At 34.6% G+C, this 19,125-nt stretch overlaps 1 protein-coding gene across 1 annotated transcript; it reads right to left on the bottom strand.

Moving 5' to 3' along the window:
• Window positions 1–1,516: 1,516 nt before the first annotated feature.
• Window positions 1,517–17,358, bottom strand: LOC105168909 (acyl-CoA-binding domain-containing protein 4). The gene is made up of 18 exons (XM_011089104.3): window positions 17,028–17,358; window positions 15,594–15,664; window positions 13,936–13,999; window positions 13,789–13,860; window positions 10,728–10,922; window positions 10,545–10,622; window positions 10,095–10,184; window positions 9,876–9,945; window positions 9,386–9,447; window positions 8,950–9,089; window positions 8,438–8,564; window positions 8,209–8,323; window positions 6,987–7,075; window positions 6,461–6,544; window positions 6,181–6,369; window positions 5,094–5,249; window positions 2,761–2,820; window positions 1,517–2,100 (listed from the first exon to the last, which is right to left on the bottom strand). The coding sequence occupies exons 1-18, from the start codon at window positions 17,202–17,204 to the stop codon at window positions 1,909–1,911; spliced, it is 2,031 nt and encodes a 676-aa protein (XP_011087406.1). The 5' UTR covers window positions 17,205–17,358; the 3' UTR covers window positions 1,517–1,908.
• Between the last annotated feature and the right edge of the window lie 1,767 nt (window positions 17,359–19,125).

Below are 19,125 nucleotides of genomic sequence, written 5' to 3' on the forward strand. Positions count from 1 at the left end.
CTCATGCAATATAGGTGGTGGTCTTAAAATTTTTGTTAAATATTTTTGGAAGTGGACGCGTAACCTTTGTGATGAAGATGAATGAATTGTATTTGCTAGGTGATTGATGTAAACTTTAAAAACAATAATAACTGGTATACTTATTACAATAAGGCTTATATAATGATGTGATTCGGACAAAAAAATACTCAAAATTATGTTGATAATTCTAGTTTAGTGAGTGCTTTCTTTCACGTTGAATTGTTAAGACTTAGAAGCAATTCTACTTTGTCTTTATGGGCCGAGAAGAATGTATATTATTAGAATTGGCCGAAATCAGTGGGGTCGACTCAAATCTATTATGTTTTTATTTGGATAAATTAAACGATCTAAATCATGGTGTTTTTTTAAATACATTTTTCCACCTTAGTTACTTCTTATTTTAAACACTTTGTCATTGAAATCACTTTTTCGTAGAAAAATCCACCCAATATACATGAGATTAAACACTTTGTCATTCAAATGACTTTTCCGTAGAAAAATCCACTGGAAAATGATCGCATACACGACACATGCTTTTTTCTTAATGAATAAAATATCAATCCAGGATCCTTGACCTACTGTAGCTAGGGTTGACATTTTCTTGAGCATTCTAGATTGACATTTTTGTTTTTAAAAAATAGCATGAGCTACGTATGTAATTACTTTCAGGTGAAAATTTCCACCGAAAAGTGACGTGAGGATTCAATGTATAATCCTGTGTATTTTGACTAGGAAATTATGACGAAAAATAATTTCGGTGAAAAGGTGTAAAACATCATAGTTCGTGTAATTAACCCAAATAAATATGATAGAATCATTTAAACTGAAGAAAAAACTCAACCTACCACTATAGTAACTAGCTACAAGAGAATAACCTTCTATTGCATCATTATCATTGCAAATACTGATTGGATTTGTCAAAAAATGATATATCATTTGAGACATCCAAATTGTTTAGTATCATTTTTGACTTGATACATATTCAAGATGAGTGTATATAATGAAGTAAAACGGTTGACCACCCTCTATAAGTACATAAACATTTTGAGCATATAAGAACAATTTCTTGATCTCAAAATTATAAGGAATTATATAGTAGAAATTACGTGTTAGACAGCAGCCAATATTCGTTTTCCCCTACTTCAACCAATTGTATACAATATCATCAAACTTCTTCAACTTAAACTTGCTTAAATTCGAAATAAACAATCTCCCACTCATACTCTTCTTTATTGGTTGTTTTATTCTTACAAAGAGAAACTATACTGCAAAGCAGTGTAATCCTCGTGATTATGACTAGTAAAATGTAATAACAATAATATAAATATATAGACTGATACGGATCAGTTTTAATTCTTTCACATCTAAAATAGTATTTTTCATACTTCAAAATCATCACAAGTAAGGCATTTAAACGTAATTTTACTAATTAGTTTGTACAGTTGTGCCAAAATCAGATGCAGCAAATAGCTAAAACTGATAATCTAAGTAAGAATAACTCGAATGTTGAATGCATTATAAGTTTAGTCAATCAGGGGACTAAGTGTGATAAAATCGTTGCAATATGCAATATCATCATACACCACAACCAATTACAAACTTATATGATCGCTCAATCGTTCCCAAAAATTATTAATGTCTATACTTCCACTCAGACTATAATCCTTTTTGCTAGCACACAAAGTCATAATGAAGAATCACATCCTCAAAAACTATATAGCATGAATCACCTCCTCAACCTACACAGCTCAGTTTCAACATGTATATGTTTGTCCTTCTCAATCTAAGAAACTAAATACGTTCTTATTTGCGCCCAAAAGGCAACAGATCATGAGATGTATATAATTTTGACGAGTCTCAAACCTGGGAATCAGTATGCAGTAAAGTTTAGGATGAATCATCGACTCTTTCGGTAGGTGGTGTTCCGGCAAGCCACCCCCAAACGCCACCTGAGCTCTGCCTTTGTTTTGCATTTAATGCTGCTTGTTCTGAAGCAGCCTTTTGCCTCTGGAGGATATCGAGTTCCTTCTGCAAGGTCTCCATTGTTTGTAGCTTCTGTCTTAGCTCAGCAACATCTACCTGTAACCGAAGCAATGTGAATTAGCGAACAAATTTTTGGCGCAACAAAATTAAAGGAACAGGTCATTTTGAAGCTTTGTTGCAGAAGAAACTAATTAATATCTAGCATATTTTAGGTCTGTAGATGAAGTTTGTTTCTGTACATCCTTCATATGTCAGAACATGCCCTTTTCAAGACTGTATGAAGCTTGGTTCACTTAGGACGTGAATGTCAAAGATTACAATTAATGAATGATATTTGAGGACATGAACAACTGCAACACAAATATAAGAACATAAGAAGGTTAAATAAGCTCCGTAGGGGACTATCTCAAATGATTTTATCTCCTAAACTGTCATAAAATAGTTCCAGACAAAACTAAGTATAAACACTTGAGCGCAGGTTAGAAAGAAAAGGTAAAGAAAGTATGGCAAACCACCATAACATGGGAGTTACCCTCTTCACCTTCCATGACATGTTCTGACAACAGAATTTGAGAAGAATAAAATTGGCGTCTGAATTACAAATAATGGAATAGCAAAATCATAACAGGGGGTAGTCAAATATGGATTGAAAGAGCCAAAATGTAACCATGGCATTAACTTTTTCTTTTAATACAAACATTTATCTGATCAACAATATGCCTTAGTGTCAGCATTAATTACTGATATGATACAGACCTCAAGTTTAAAACATCTGGATTGTTCAGCAGCAAGCTGACCTCGCACAGATTGGAGCTCCTGCAAAATCAAGCTCGTTTCCTCAATAACAGAATTAATTATGATCAACATTAAAGGTTAAAGTAAATCTATCTTTACATGTGGCAAGAGCCAACATTTCCACATTGAAAAGTCTGTAAAGTGTTGTTCTCGGTTGTGCAGATAAAATCTAAAGTGAATTCACATCCAATTTGTAATTGCATGATTGTCACTCTTTGCCTACGCCTACACATGGTTGTAAATTGCTATTTATTAGTGAATTAGCAAGGCGATGTTAAAATTCCTGTAAACTTGCAATCCCAGTGTCCCAGTGATTCAATGTCCATGTTGCACAACTTTTCTGAAGAAGAATCATAGCTCTTGAAATCAGCTTTTTTGCCTCTCACATCCCCATCTTGCAGAGTGCAGACAATAGTTTTGAACAATTTTCATGTCTCTTCTCTATCAGAGTAGAAGAAAAAGTACTAAAAGGATCTGAAAGAGAGAAAATTGATTAAAGGAGAATGTAGAGAAAAGGATTCTTATTTCACTCAAGCCATGCCAGGGCTTCATTTCCTTTATCACTATTATCCATTATCATGAAGCTCCTCCAGGAAAGGACAATTTTATATTCTTAAGCTTCAAAACCAATCTGACCATTTTGCTAAATCCATTGCCAACGATATCCACTGACAAAAAAACATGTGCACTTGTTCTTTCCTTTGTGGGGGTGAAACTGCAGGCTATAGGAAGGCTGAACTTTTAAAATTGCATCTTTTTAAGTTCTTTTTCTTTTCCATTATCTTTCTTTTCCCCCTTTCTTTTGGGTAGTGGGGGGAAAAGAAAATCATATTTTTGAAGAAATGAAATTTTTCAGGAAAGAAGCATCTTTGAAACTACAGCAAATGTAATTTACATTGATAACAGTTGTAATTTTTGCATGAAAATTGGAATATCCTTGAAATTGATTCCTACATAACTAAAAAAAAGCAGCTTCCCACCCACAAAAATGCCTACTTGTCCCAACCCAATCTCAGACATAAATGCTATTTAACCGATTGGCAAAGAACTTTCTAAGATTTTATTGTTGTTCATTGACTTTCTCTACGTGGAGTTCGGATCAATTCCCAGTTTAATCAATAAAAGGCTAACTCGGGTTAATCCCGTTGTGGTTAACCCAAGTAAACCTAACCGCTACGGAATGTTCTTTGTGCCAAAGCTTGTTGGGACATTCTCATTCACGTAGGTTAACTGTGAGTCCATGATTAGCAAGAGATTGGGCGTTGAAGCCATTGAAGTTGCTCTTATTTATCAGTTGCTCACCTCTCTCATTTTTAGTAAATTTTGTTATTCTATTATTTGCTCAATCTCTTTATGTCAGTAAATTCGTTTTTCTTGCTGAGTAGGAATGGCGACCCTCTAATGTGATTTTATTTTGTACTGATGTTGCTCCAATAAAAATTCTCTGTGCCATTATTACTTGTTCGGCCTTTAGAAGAAATTCAGAAAGAATTATATGTGCACAAGGGTAAACTACAAGAACTCTCACAACTGTCTCACACTCCAACCCCCCATACAAAATAACCCTCACAATTCTGGCTCTGCCCCTAGCCACGTGTAGAATTAATCTTGTTCCAAACTGTGATCCAGCTGGTTTATTTCCGGAAACTAATGTAAGCATGACTCTAAATACGTGCTCATACAATAACCACATCCAATGACTTCAACGTAACTTATCTGACTAAATCCCTGCTATAGAACTCGTATAATGATTAGATCTGAGGGGGAACCACTACTTTACATGAGGTGAAATTCAGAAAGTCCGTTCATCCAATTAAGAAGGTGTTTATAAGCTTTTCAAATCATTTTATATGATGTTTGAAAGCTTATAAGATGTTAAAAAGTGTTTGGTAAAATTTTTATAGAATAAGCTTATAAGTTCCAAAAATAAAATGTTAGGAGCTTATGAATTCATTTAAGAAAAGTAAGGAATTCCCAACTCATTTTTAAGATTTTAACAACCTCCTTCAATTTCGATCATATCAATTACAACATCGTCATTGCTAATATCTTATGCGCTCCACATTGTTACGTTATCAACATTTAAGAGCTTACTTTTACAGTAACATCTAAGATCTTATAACTTCTAAAATCATCCTAATGTATCAACATATAAAATGTTTTACTAAGCTTAGCCAAACATCCTCTAAAGTGATTGTATTCTTGTTTGTGAAAGGACTATATTGGCTTCTTAAGGATAAAATAACTGCTACACCACTTAAAACTAAATAAATGAAATTGCACAAAGAGATTACCTTATACAGGTCTGAGTTCCGAGTTTCAGCTTCTGTCAACTCTTGCCTCAGCTGGTATGTTTGCATTTTCTCCTTAGTGAGAGATGATTCTAGTTCTTCCTTTTCTGTCTTAAGGATTGTTACACGATGCTCATTTGTCTCTTCAACCTTTGTAATCTGTGCAAAATAAGTTAGAAACTTTCAGAGATGGGTATTACTGCAACCAGAGGTATATGTCTAAGTTTAAGCATCCACAATATCAGCCAATCTCGGGGAGAAATCAATTAGGAAAAGGTAATAGTCTTAGCAATACTAAGTGTTGGAAGACAAACAATCTGCAAGTATACATGTAAGATTATATACAGGACAAAGAAGCAATCTTAAGAGAGGTACCGAGATCAGCCGAACAAACCTCTTACTACATTACACACTGAAATGCACACACAAAAGTTATTCTAAGAAAGTAATAAAATTAACTCACATCTAACAAAAAGAAGAAAAAAAAATGTGTCCAACTCATCAGGAATTTATAATCATAATTCATAACCACTAACCAGAAAAAGAAACATTAATTTCAACCATCTGTTTCAGCATCAAAAGCTGAGTCCTTTTTATTCAGTAAATCAAACTTTAAGACAAAAGATATTTAGTTCCAAACATCAAAAGCTTTCGTAGGCATAATAGAACTTAGATATTCATTCTAAAAGATTCACCATTTTCACTGTATACTCTTCATTTTAAATATATATTCACTGTGCTCGTAGAAAGTGAAATTTTTTATGAGTAGTCGTACTGCAAATTGTCAAAATATTTCGTGTGAAAGTTCATGCACTCAAACGAAGGAAAATGACCAAACAACTTTCTCCAACAATTCGGACTTTATGTATAATAGTGTCTTGAGTGATTGAATTTTTTCATACATTGTTTATGTATTACAAGAAAAAGATACTAATCATCCATGATTGAAATATATGTTCAACAGTCTTTGTTCTATTTGAAAGTTACATGTTGCATACTATTCATGCAACCTACATAATTACCAGGATTATGAGCATTAGTGAAAACCCTGGCAACTAATACTTGAGAACAACTTTTTAACAAGCCTCACCTTTGGTTCTGAATCAATATTATCCATAACAATTTCCCTTATTCTTCCTTCTTGGCCCGTCTCGAACTCCGATTCAACATCTCTCGTCGGGTTTGTAACATTTTGGACAGCTGATACACTATCAGGCACTGGTGTCTCCATCATCTTTGATTGTAAAGTTGACTTATGACTTGGTTTTAGTACATTGACCTAATGGTAGTGAGACAAGCAACATTAAGGAATTGAATATATAACTTTTTCTAGAGGCAAGAAGGATAAAAACAGAAGAAGCTATCCAGACCTCATTGTTGTATCTCCCATTATATCCTCCAAATGCAACCAGGATGTCTTCCCCGTTGTAGGAACTCAGGACCAAACTTGAACCCTACATACAGAGGTAGATCTAGTTTACATGTTATTATGGACTAGCAGTTGAAATAACCATAAAAAAGTAGAATCCTCTCTTGTATTTACATACAACACGGTCATGCCCAATTTGTTGATCCTAAAGTTCATTCCACATAAACTAACCCAGATCATCAAACATAGTAACAGTTGTCCTATATCACATTTAGATAATTGTACACATTACCGCTAATATAATATTGAGCAATATCAGACCTCCAATAAGTACATCCTCCAACTTACTACGACAGCTTTTATGGTTCAACTACTTTATCTTGCATAATGCACATGAAGCACTAATACTCCTTTCTAAATATGTCATTGTTTCAATAATCTAATTGTACAAGTTCATTAGACTAAGAAAAATGTATACAATGCAGCATAAGTCAGAGCATTTCTCTGTTTTCAGCAATTAAGAATACCTCACTAGCAAGGGGAACACGCCCTTGAACAGTAGTTACAACTGACCAGACCAACGTGGACATGTTGAGTACAACTGTCTCAGAGACTCCTGCATGTGTAAATAGGTAATTTGTAAAGTACCACCGACAAGGAGGAATTTTAAGGAAAAACGAAAAGAAGTAAAACAAATTGATAGATGATCAGATATTACAATCATTTTCCCAAATTACCCAGGTTAATTGGCTCATTGACAGAAGCAACATGTATTAATGAGACTTGACAGACAATGCACATTCAAACAGAAAACAGAAAATAAAGCAAAATAAAGGACAGAACTTTGAACTAAATGGATATCATGAGAGGGTGTGCATCAAGACATCAGAGAGTCATAATCTTCCTGAAGAATACCAGTGAAAATAGAATTTCAAGACAAATTTAACATCTCAATAACAAGATAGTATGTCAAGCATGACAAGGAATTTTATCATTCTGGAGAATAGCTGCAGAAGATAAATGATAGATTATATAATGAGAACCCAAACGAGAGGAAAAGTTAGAAATCTTTACGGAACAAAAGATTAAATTTAATGATTCTTGGACTAAAAAGTCTCACAGGTACGAAATGGTAATGAACCAAATCATGTTTGTCTCCGCTAAGCCAGTGGAGTAAGCAGGATAAAGCTTACTCAAGTTAATTGGACACAGCGAGGCTCAAACATAATAACTGTACTCTTCCTTTCTTGTGTGTCCATCTTGAACATATACCGTTCCGACTATAAAGTTTTGCCAATGAACCATTACCCTATTTCCTTTGCAAACTCATTGTATAAAGCAATCTGTAAAGTTTGATGCTAGCAAGTTTATATCATTTCAAAAGCAAAGGAAATCATACAAGGAAAATCATGCTGTTCAGTTAGTCTGGAAATAACTCTCCATAGTTATCTTGCAGTTAGAGTTGAATTGGAGAACCCCAAAAATGTCAATATGATTGGATGAATATGAGAACCATTTTCAATTGAAGAATTCAAAGACCACCAATAAAACGATATATCTCATGATGAATATATGGCCTTCGACGGTCTCCATGTAACAGATGAAAACCTTGGTCCCCCATGAAATGTAATATTACGAGCATACCAAAGCACACACAAACATTGTATGGCAACTGCATATAATTTGAGAAGTTTGAAAATAAACATGCAGTCTTCAATGTCAATGGCTAATAAGGTATCAAATATATACCACTTTTATTGTTGCCTCCACCAACAATAAACCAATTCTCTCCAACTGTAACACCACAATGGCCGGCACGAGGACTAGGTATCTCACCCTGCTGTATTGGTCTTGACCATTCCATCTATTGAATCATATTTGATACAAGATAAAAGCAAAACAGAAACACATGATTTTCAAAATCGGTGTGAAATAAGACTTCGAAAACTAAAAGAGTCACATATGTCATTCATCTCACAGTTTGAAGATCAAGAACATGCAGATCATTAAAGCAAGTGGCATGTGAACCACCACCAAAGATAAGGAGGTAGCGATCTGCATGTACAGCAGCAGCATGATCAGATCTTGGGGAAGGCCGCACGCCCCTACAAAATTGGTACCACTTAGAAGCAAATATATGCATAACTTATCAAAAAGACATACCGACCACATGAGAACTATAGATGAGAACTATAGCACAAAGATGCTAATCTGTATTGATAACAATGCTCTTTTCTGAGACAGAATAGAAGTAAATGCATGGTGCATATGAAAATGGAAAACCACTAATCTATTCCTACCAAGAAACTATGATTCCTCATTCTCAGGTTGGACAGCTAGATGCCAAAGAAGAGATGAACAGTATTTTCTATAATATCAGTGTGTTGGTGGTTTAGCAAGTGCATCATCATCCCAGCATCATCTCAAATTAGCACAAAAGTCTGATGTGGAAATACTTTAATTCCTAAATTTAGAAAGCAAGAACCATACACTGTGTCCATTTCATCCCAGGTCATGGTTTCCAAGTCCAGAATATGCAGGTCATTCAAAAGAGATCTCTTTGCATCCTGTCCGCCAAATATGACCAGAGTTGTTCCCACCAGGGTCACAGACTGCCCTCCTCGAGAGACCTAGAGGGCAAAGAAACATGAGGATAATTCTAAGTAAACCACTGCAAGTTTATTGCCTTGCAATAATTTCCTATAAATTAGAATATCAGGAGAATGTAGCTACCGATTGACCTTACTGTTCAAATTTCAGCCTTAGAGAAAATATGTAAACATAAATAGCTTCCAATATAGAAAGCTGATAAATATAAAAAAGACATGAACTCACAAGCAATGTACCAAAACAGAAGCAGTGACTTGGAAAAACATAGATAACACATTAATTAAGATATGAAGATTTTAACATAAAGGATATGTACCGGAGGTTGTCCATAAGTCTTCAAGGTCGACCATGTACAAGTTTGCAGGTCAAACACCTTTACTGTCATTAAAGCATAAACTGCGGTCAGAAGTCAGGCAATAACTCCTAAAGGTAGTAGTAATTCATTAAAACCTTCGTTAACTCGACATGTCAGGCAGAACCTTGTTCTAAACAAAGAGGCAAGCACAAACAGAATTCCGCAAAGACCATATTTAGGTAAATTCAATTGTAAAATTCAGTATAAGTGACTTATAAGGATATGGCAAAAACTTGACAGCATGAGCACTTTCACAACGAAATTCAAATTTAACTCAAATTTCTTATGTGAACAAAAGTATCTCTCAGATGAAAGACCATGGAGAATCATTATCAATACGTTTCTTCACAGTTCTCTTGCATCTGTACCAATTCAGAATAAATTTCTGAAAAATACCCCAAACAAGTAGGAGTTTATGAACCACTAGTATGAAATTTGAACACAACCTAACCTTGTAAAGTTTCAGAAGGATCCTTCGTATGTCCTGCTACTGAAAGAAGCTTATTTCCATCCCATGGTATCTAGAAAGATGCAAATGTAAGCATTATAATACGTAACTTAAATTAGAAATAGTATGAAACTATTTTTAACACCCAATTGTATAATTAAAGTGGGCATAGTTATCAGGAAAAAACATTTATGACAGGTAAATCATTAATCTCAGACTAACCAAGGTATGACCAGCACAGGGAGTCGTTGTGCCATCATTCACTCCTCGAACTTCAACTTTTGACCATGTCCAACTTCTCATATTCAGAACCTAATCCCAGGAGAAGGAACAATTACATTACTCATGTCTACAGCAACCTCAAAGAGAAGAGAGATGAAACAGAACAATTTAAATATCATACTTGATAAAAGCAGCTAATAACAAAGAAATGCAAAGAGAGTGAAAAAAAAATAGAACACAAGACCTCAGAAACCCAATTCTAAAGTAATTAACATCCAGTTTTGTTGCTGAAATGACACTCAAACAATTACTTTGTTTGCTGTGTACCAAAACTAGAGATGCAGCCAATATAACAAGGTTACTTTTTTGGGTAAGAACACATTTGATCTGCCACATGGTAGGAGCCTGTGCAATACGACATATACTCATAAAAATACTTAATTCCAATACCTGCAGATCATTTAGGTAACGCCCATTGTGGTTTCCACCGAATATGTACATCTTATCATCTATAACTGCTGCTCCATGCTGTTAATGTAATCAAGCTATGTTCAGAACTAAAAAGAACCAATATACAGTAGGAACATTTAAAAAGAGAAAAGAAAAATAAGTACTAGGAGGAAAGGCTAACACCTCATATCGGGCTTTGGGACGTGTGCCAGATACTGGAGGTGAAACCCACTGGTCATATACATTAACTACTCCAAGGCCTTCAGATACGACATCTTTATCCTGAGTTTCTGATAGGTTACCATTTTCAATAGGAACGCTCTTTGTCTCAGGCAAAATATTTCCATTCTCAGAGACCGCCACAACTTCCGGATTATGCTGAGCCAGCGAAAAGCAAAAATGAAAAGAAAGAAAATTCAGATTAAGAAAGAAGCCAGGACAGTGCAGATAAAACAAAGACAAGGTATAACTGTTTGATTCACGTAGTTGAACATAGCAAGCATTTAATTCTGTCTCTTTTTCCTTTGCAAGCTGACAAATGAATCGGCTGAATAAAGATTGCAAAGAAGCACCCAAATGAATTAAAGAACAGAATAGCACAAAGCATGTTAACGAGTAAAAATCACTGGCCACACCATGAAGCACTAGCAGAAGTCAGTGAAACATGTGTAGGAAAATACAACTCAGAAGCACAAACTCTTAAGTCTTGACAATGTTGTTAAAGCAGGAATTGATCAAGACATAAATTGAACAAGCACCAGTTAACACCACAAGCAAACTTAAATGAAAAGAGCAGTGACCAGCAAAGATATAGTAGAAACCACATCACGTGACTTCTGTTTGTCTTAAGAGGAAAATTATCCCATTTTTACTCGCGGAGATCAACAGGGTGTAACAAAGGCAGTTTCTGAAGGCATGCTAAGCGCAACAATGAAGATGTTCAGTTTTCTATAAGTTAAATGCACTTGGAATGTATCTGAAAATTTACAATATGATCCCCGAGTGGAATTAATCAAGATCTCATAATCCTACATTACTCACCAGAGTACAGCAGCACTTAACTGAGACCCCTAGCTATAAGTTTCAAACTTTTGACCACCAACCAGTTTTAAATCACTATTCCAAAGCATATACGTAATAGAAGAAGAAATGTAGAAATATCACCATCATAGTTTCTATGTTTATGATTGCTTTGTTTCCACTTGAGAGTGTTTCCTGGTTAACTGAATTGTTCCCATAGCTAACCCACTCATAATGACAAAGAATATATTCTACTCAAACTTCACTCCCATGACTTCAACTCCAATCCAAAATGATCTTTTGTTATACGCATATGTACCTTAGCCCTAAGTACGTTGCCATAAACAACTAATTAAACGCCTCCACATATATTAAATTCATTAGACCAATGTCAATGGTAAATGTGCAAGTCTCGTACTTGCCATCCATATTTAACTCCTCAATGCAACTCTTAATTCGACAAGAAATTTCCATTTCTAAGAATTTAGGGAACACGGTTCAAGTACCAAAATTATTTTTTAAGCAGCATGTTTGTTTAGTGGACACTGCCGAGGCCAAGGCCAGAAACATTTGGCAGTGTGAATACCGCAAAATCGCAAACTAGAGCTCATAGTACGCAATCCATACACAATAAGTCGCAGAAGCACCAACCTCACTCAAAAGTGACAAGTTCATGTTGTCCCACAAATACAAATGTTGAAAAAGATTACTAATTTTTTTATGATTTTATGATTTAGGAATTAAAGCAATGAAAACCTGAAGCTGTCAGTTACGAGGGCTGTTAACCAAGAGCACTTAGGAGGCAGTTCATGGAAACTTGTCTGGGAAGTTCAGAAAAGGTCAACTACAATGAGACATCATAACTTAACCCCTTCTGTTAATGGATAACACCAATCATATAAGATGTGCTTCTATGTGGATGAAAAATACATCAGAAGGCCAAATTCTTTTTAAAGTACAACATGCTGGAAAAGAACTTTGTTTGACTAAAAAGTCAAAAGTCCACTAAGGTGGAGCAAAGAGCACGCAAATATGCTATTAACTGATAATCAAATTTCTGTGTGGCAGAATTGTAAGTCAAAAGACACAAATTTACATTGACTGCAATGAGATTGACTCTCGTGTTGCTGCTACCTGCTCCTTTCTTGGACATTCTCTTGCTTACTCAAGTGTCATATAGAAACGAACCAACCTGTGAGAAGGAAGAGAGCTTCTTGGAATCTCTACCATCTCTTGTTCATGGATGTTTTGGATGTGATCTTGCTGAGGAGTGAGGGCGCAAGATTTAAGAGTCTAATCACAGAGACCGCATACTGCCCTTTGAGCCTACTCAGCCTAGAGAAGGTTCTAAACCTAGACTTCACAGTGAATACATCATTCTGTGATCTTATGGCGGTGAATGTCAGTAAGTTCAGTAACTGAAGCAATGAATCGAGGCTTAAAAAGTCTGTGACTGACATGCTTAGGCAACTCACAAGACTATGTGGAAGTGGCCACCTCTTGGAAAAGATTACCTATATTCTGATATATTCACAAGACAAGATGAATCAAGGAATCAAGCGCCAAGGTGCTTTGTGTCAACAATTTCCACCAAGGATGAGGTAACCTTTGTTATCCTTAAGGAAAAGATAAGATATCTCTCTCTACCCACAAGCCTTGGATGTTGGTCTACAAGCAGGATCCTTAATTAGGTCTCGAGAGGACGCTCATTAAATCTAGTTGGGTTTACACGTAATTCTGAATCAATAAATAAATCTCTAGAATAAATTCATGTGCTTGTCTAAAGCAAATTCTGTACATGCATCACTAGGTTATTTCCATCTTTTTGATATGCCTAATGAGGGTTTTCAAGAATTAATATTTGCACCTCAGTCTGGGGAACCAGATCACATCACCTAAAAAAATTGTAATAAATTAATCACATCATAGTAAATAGAATCCACCAAAAACAAAAGCCAGAAAATTAAGCAGAACATTGCCAAAGAGCACTGTGTAACAGCAGATTTTTTGGGAAATTCACAGCTCTCTTATACCTGTATTACTATGATTTTGTCACAACAAATCACAAAAAAAGATGCTTCTACACATGCTTCTTATAATGTTTCTGGCAATGAATCTAATAAGACAAGTGAAGATTGGCCATCCATATGATGATTTTTAAGAAAAGAACAATCTAGAGCTTACATGGGTAAAGTGGTCAGAAATTCATTAATTGCAAACTTACATTCATTTCTAAATGTACAACTGGCTCTGCGATGTGGTTTGATGCTCTTGAATACCATCCTGGATCTTCCTCCTGTTTGGGCAAGGCTAGGTATAATAATGTTCATGTTTTTACAGTTACATTACAAGTTCTTTGACAATAACTAACCTCCAAAATTTTAACAAAGAGACGCATTGCCTCTGTGGAAGCCATGTTTCCAAGTCCATTCCAGCTTCAAGACAAATAAATAAAACCAAAGTAAGATTTTGGAGCAGATTGAGGAAAAAGACTAGACATATACATCTTCTACAAACATCACTATATAACTGATCTGACATGAAACTCTGATACAAGCCACTTCATCAGAAGCTAGGTCTATATTTGCTGAGATGCAGTGAACTGAATATGAGAGCAAGAAACCCGATTCGGACATAAAACCAAAGAAGCATAGTCACAGAACAGCGTAACTTATTTTATCTACAATAGTTTTATCAATTCATGGTGTGGAATAAATGCACCTTCCAGCTCGATGTTTCCACTATGTATTATCCACACAACTCAGAACAATCCATATCTAAAATGAACATGACCTTCCAACACATTAATAAGAATGGAACAACTTATCATATTACTTTTCAGTTACAGTATATTCTTTTTCCTTTTAACTTGAAGCATCAACATTAACCTTTTATTTCTTGGGAAACAATTCCAGTTTAATATTTCAATGCAGTGAGGGGAAAAAGAGAAATGAAGCAGTGAGAGATACACTGGTGTAACTGGTCATTAAACTGGCCTCGGTGACCAGAAGTTGTGGGGATATTGTTTAAGGTGGTGACCATGGTGTACAATTCAAAGATTGATAGGGCGGGGTCAACATTCATTTGACTGGTATTAATTGAAAAACTAAGGATAGATCAAGCTAATTTCATAGAAAATGTACATAAGAAGAATATCAACATTTATGGTTTTCCTTTGATGTCCCCTTATGTTGCAGAGTGGAAAAGAAGAATGTATGCCGTCCACCATATTCAGTTTAGGAAAAGGTTTCACATACATGTTAAAAAGTTTGGCCATAAACAACAAAAGAGAAGTCATTCGAATTAAGCTTATTTGAATTCGTGAATTGTCTAGTCCCTTTGTCAGCCCAACTACATAACTATATAGTTAATTATATGCCCACTCTATCTCAATGTCGGCCTTTAGTGAAATCTATGGAAAGAAATATGGTATTATATCTCAACTTCGCCTGCAGTTATCTCCAAATATTTCTTTCAACATTTTTGCCTATCTACACTGGGCTAGGAATTGATGACTGCCATCTTCATCAACTTAAGCTTGACCACATAGAAACACACATAAAAATACTACAACTTTAAGTGTAAAAAAGCATTACATGGAAACTTTGAAACTACAAAGTCGAACAGTGTGAAGTTTATCAGAAATTTCATAATCAAATTGAATTATATAAATCAAAAGTTCATTAGCAAACTTTAACACAGTTCAACAGCTTATGCAACCTTAAACAATACACTCATTCAAGTGTCAGTCTTGGATTATAAACACTATTCATCTTTCTGTCTTACATAAACCAAACTCAATCACTCTCTCTTTCAGTAATAAAGACTAGCATTTCCTTCTGAAATGTATTTCTTCTCCATCACTAGTATTATCTCCGGGTTTAAATTAAAAATCCAAAGAAACAAGATTTTATTAACTTAGACACGTGGAGAATCAACAAATTATTCACATACATCCAAAATATTTCTTAACCAAGATGACGTTCATAATCAGAACAATAGGCGTCACTGAATCAATGTACTGCAAACCTTGTCCATTTGCCTTGCTCAATGGGACTCCAACCTCTAGGCTTAGGAATGTTGCAAGGCCCCACAGTTGCCTGAGACCATCAAAAGAGTAAATTTCCACTTAACGGTGGTGAAGCAATGCACATTTTACAAATTTAAAAACCAAGAAACTGGCATTAATTCTCTTTCTCAGCTATGATTAGTTGAGTAAAGGGCTGAAAGTATTCTCAATTCTTGAACTATTAAGTTTCACCATTTTCCTTGAAAATTCACACAGTTCTCCAAGGAAATTATAAATAACACTGGAAAAAACGAGAACTCAACATTTTGCCAAAACATCTCAACAGTAAATAAAGCAAATTCCTGAAACCCAAAAAAAAACCATAAAATTGGGAATTTCAAATGTCTAAGAATTAACATATTACATATATTCCACCATTTACAAATATAATGAAAGTATTTCAGAATAATTAGCTACGACAATTCAATGATTCATATTATTAAGAATTTGGTCAATCCACATTTTTACAAGACATCATTATTTTATTGACACGGAGTGTGAAAGCCATATGACATAACAGACGCTAAAATACCTGCCTGCTAAGCAAATCAATATCAGATTGGAGATCAAGTCAATCTTATAAATTTACCAGAAAATACAATGCAATAAAACTTGCATGAGTGTAAACTTAGGCCCCACTTTGACAACAAAGCTTGAAGAAACTCAGAACTACAACCACAATGACAAGGACAAAAGCATGAAACAAAGTAGATAAGAGCAACTAAACCAAATTTTTTATGTAACTATGAAATAACCAATGTGCACTAAATTGAGACATAATGTGAAAAAGAATCCAATTTACATGAAATCATCAATTTTAGGAACAGATTTACTAATAAAGAGGAAACACAACTGCACCACTCTACAAGAGAAAGTATGATTCAGAAAATGCTCAAGTGGATCAAGCTAACTGTACTAATCAACTGCATAGCAACTATTGCCGCTGAAATTAAGGTGGAAGACTGAAATGAGGCCAGCATTTTCAGTATAACTCAAACATCCAAAAAGTTGGCACAAAAGCTAAAATCTTATCAGCGATCTGCTAACAAAGCATGTCAGAACCCCAACAGCCATACTCAACTAGGACAAATTCTGATTCATATGAATCACTAGTCATCCAGCTAAACAGTAATGATTTAGTCAACAAACACCCATGCATGCTGAAAATGCGGGAAAAAAGAGCAACTTTATAAAATGAATTATGACTCAAACAACCAAATTTCGGCAAGAAATAAAAGATTCGGAGTTATAACTTCAACAAAAATCACCCGACCCAACTGTACGGAACCTGAGTAGATCAAGTACAAATGGGACGAATTAACTGAATCAGAACTGATGCATGCAGAAATAGGCAAAAAATGTGATCATGAAATGAAATCTGGGGGAGCTAAAACCTGCTGGTAGAGGGCGTAAAGGAGTAAAGCTGTGTCGTTTGAGAACTTAGAGGCCACGCCTTCAGCCGCAGATTTTGGGGATCCACCACCGCCGAAGCCAGCATAGGCCGCCGCCGCATAGAATCGCTCCGGATAAGCGAGGCCTGAGCTTCCCCTGGCAATCGCCGCCGCCGACATTTACGATTACCCGATCACAAATTCTGAATCTGAGATCGACGCAGATTCTAAAAGTTTTGCAGCGTTGATATGATGGAAGTGAAAACGGTGATTTGAATTAAATTCTGGGGCGAATGTGGGTGGGGGTTATTTATATGCGGCCAAAAATTTTGGGGTTATTTTGTATGAAGATCTGCCTCTACATTTCTTACAATTCACCTAGTCACCCACATCCAACATATTTTACAGCGACACTCAACGGAGTTATTTATTTTTTTATTATCAAAAAAAAAATTATATTAATATAATTTTTTTAAATGTATTAATAATAATATAACGAGTCACAATTTATAGACGTAATTTCGAGAAAGGGCCATGTGTAACGGAGGATATCTGAATAAGAATTTTATGTCCGATGTTTACCACCTAAAATTTGATCTGATATAAACGAAAGTTAAGGAGAAGTTGATTAGTCCATATTGTAAAATTTGAGAGTTTATATACCAATTGTAAAAATATAAGTAAACGATCTCAAGATACACAGTAGGTCGGGTCGGCACGGACCAGCCGGAAAAAGTCTGATCCAAAACAAGCCCACTATTATTCATGACTGGTCCTGAATTTTTCAATGAACCCTAATTGGATCCATTCATAAATTCAGGCCCAACCCGTGAACAGCTGGATTGAGATCCGAACCATGTCCGAATGTGCCTATTTTATTTATTATGAAATTGAGGTTTTCTTTTGAATAATCGCTTAAATTTATGTTTGTATTATGAAATAAAATAAATAATAAATTAAATCACACAAAAAATTATAACTAAAAAAAAATAATAGTTAAGACTATATAATGAACTTAGATAATAATTTGATTAATAAACTTACAATAATAAAATTAGATGATAATAAATTAAAAAATAACTTAAAATAAACATTAAAAAAAAGAGTATTGATGAATTAAGTAGTGAAAATGTAATAGTAGAACAATAAAGATCATATTTTTAGATTATAAAAAATAAAAATAAAAAAATGACCCAATAAACACGACTTAAGACCACTACGCATCTTGAATACCTTCCCACGTTAAAAGTGGGAGAGATCACATGCCACTTTATTAACCTAAAGGAGCTCACCGTGCGTTTCAAATGCTTTCGGAATGGTGGGTTCGAGCCTAGTGAACCGGCTCAACTCGGCGAAGGCTCATATTCGAAGTTTTGTACAAATATATATCTTTTTGTAGCACTATTATTTTGAAATAATTAGATTATTATACCTTAGCGACAATCATTGTTTTTCTGCAATATTATAAGCAAAAATTCTATATTCTTCATCATAAAAGTATGTTCATCATTTATATCACATCTCAATAATCTATTCTAAATGAAGTAAATATAATAAATTATTCTTTTGAAATTATAACAATAATAGTCAGTTTTTTATGATCTTTTATTTTTTAAAATTAAGAGCGAGGGCAAAATCATTCGTGCATTTGTTACATAAAATATCTTCTTAAAGCACTCCTTTTAATATTACATTGGAAGATAAAATATAAAAACCAATTACCTAAAAACGTAATATGAAAATAAGCGATTGCGATAAGTTTTATAAGGATTATAAATTTCAAACGCCCAAAAAATTATTGTATAATTGCCTTATAAATCATCGACGATAAACTTAATTATATTGAAAATTCTCCTTTTCAAGTATATAAACATGACAAATGCACCCCTCTCAAAATGCTTGTTGAATAAATTAGTTATTTGATTTATTTTATAATCTTTAGATCAAGGGCAAAATGGGAATTTCTCAATTTTCTTTTAGTGTACAAATGAAGTATTTTCGAAATGGTTCATGTGTAATTTCTAAAGTTCAAGGGAGTAAAGTGTAATTATACAATTTTTAAGGCGGTCTAAATGTTAACCCTAAAATAAAATATACATTG

The sequence above is a fragment of the Sesamum indicum genome, linkage group LG8, assembly GCF_026168435.1.
Source record: "Sesamum indicum cultivar Baizhima isolate 11 linkage group LG8, ASM2616843v1, whole genome shotgun sequence".
NCBI lineage: Eukaryota > Viridiplantae > Streptophyta > Magnoliopsida > Lamiales > Pedaliaceae > Sesamum > Sesamum indicum.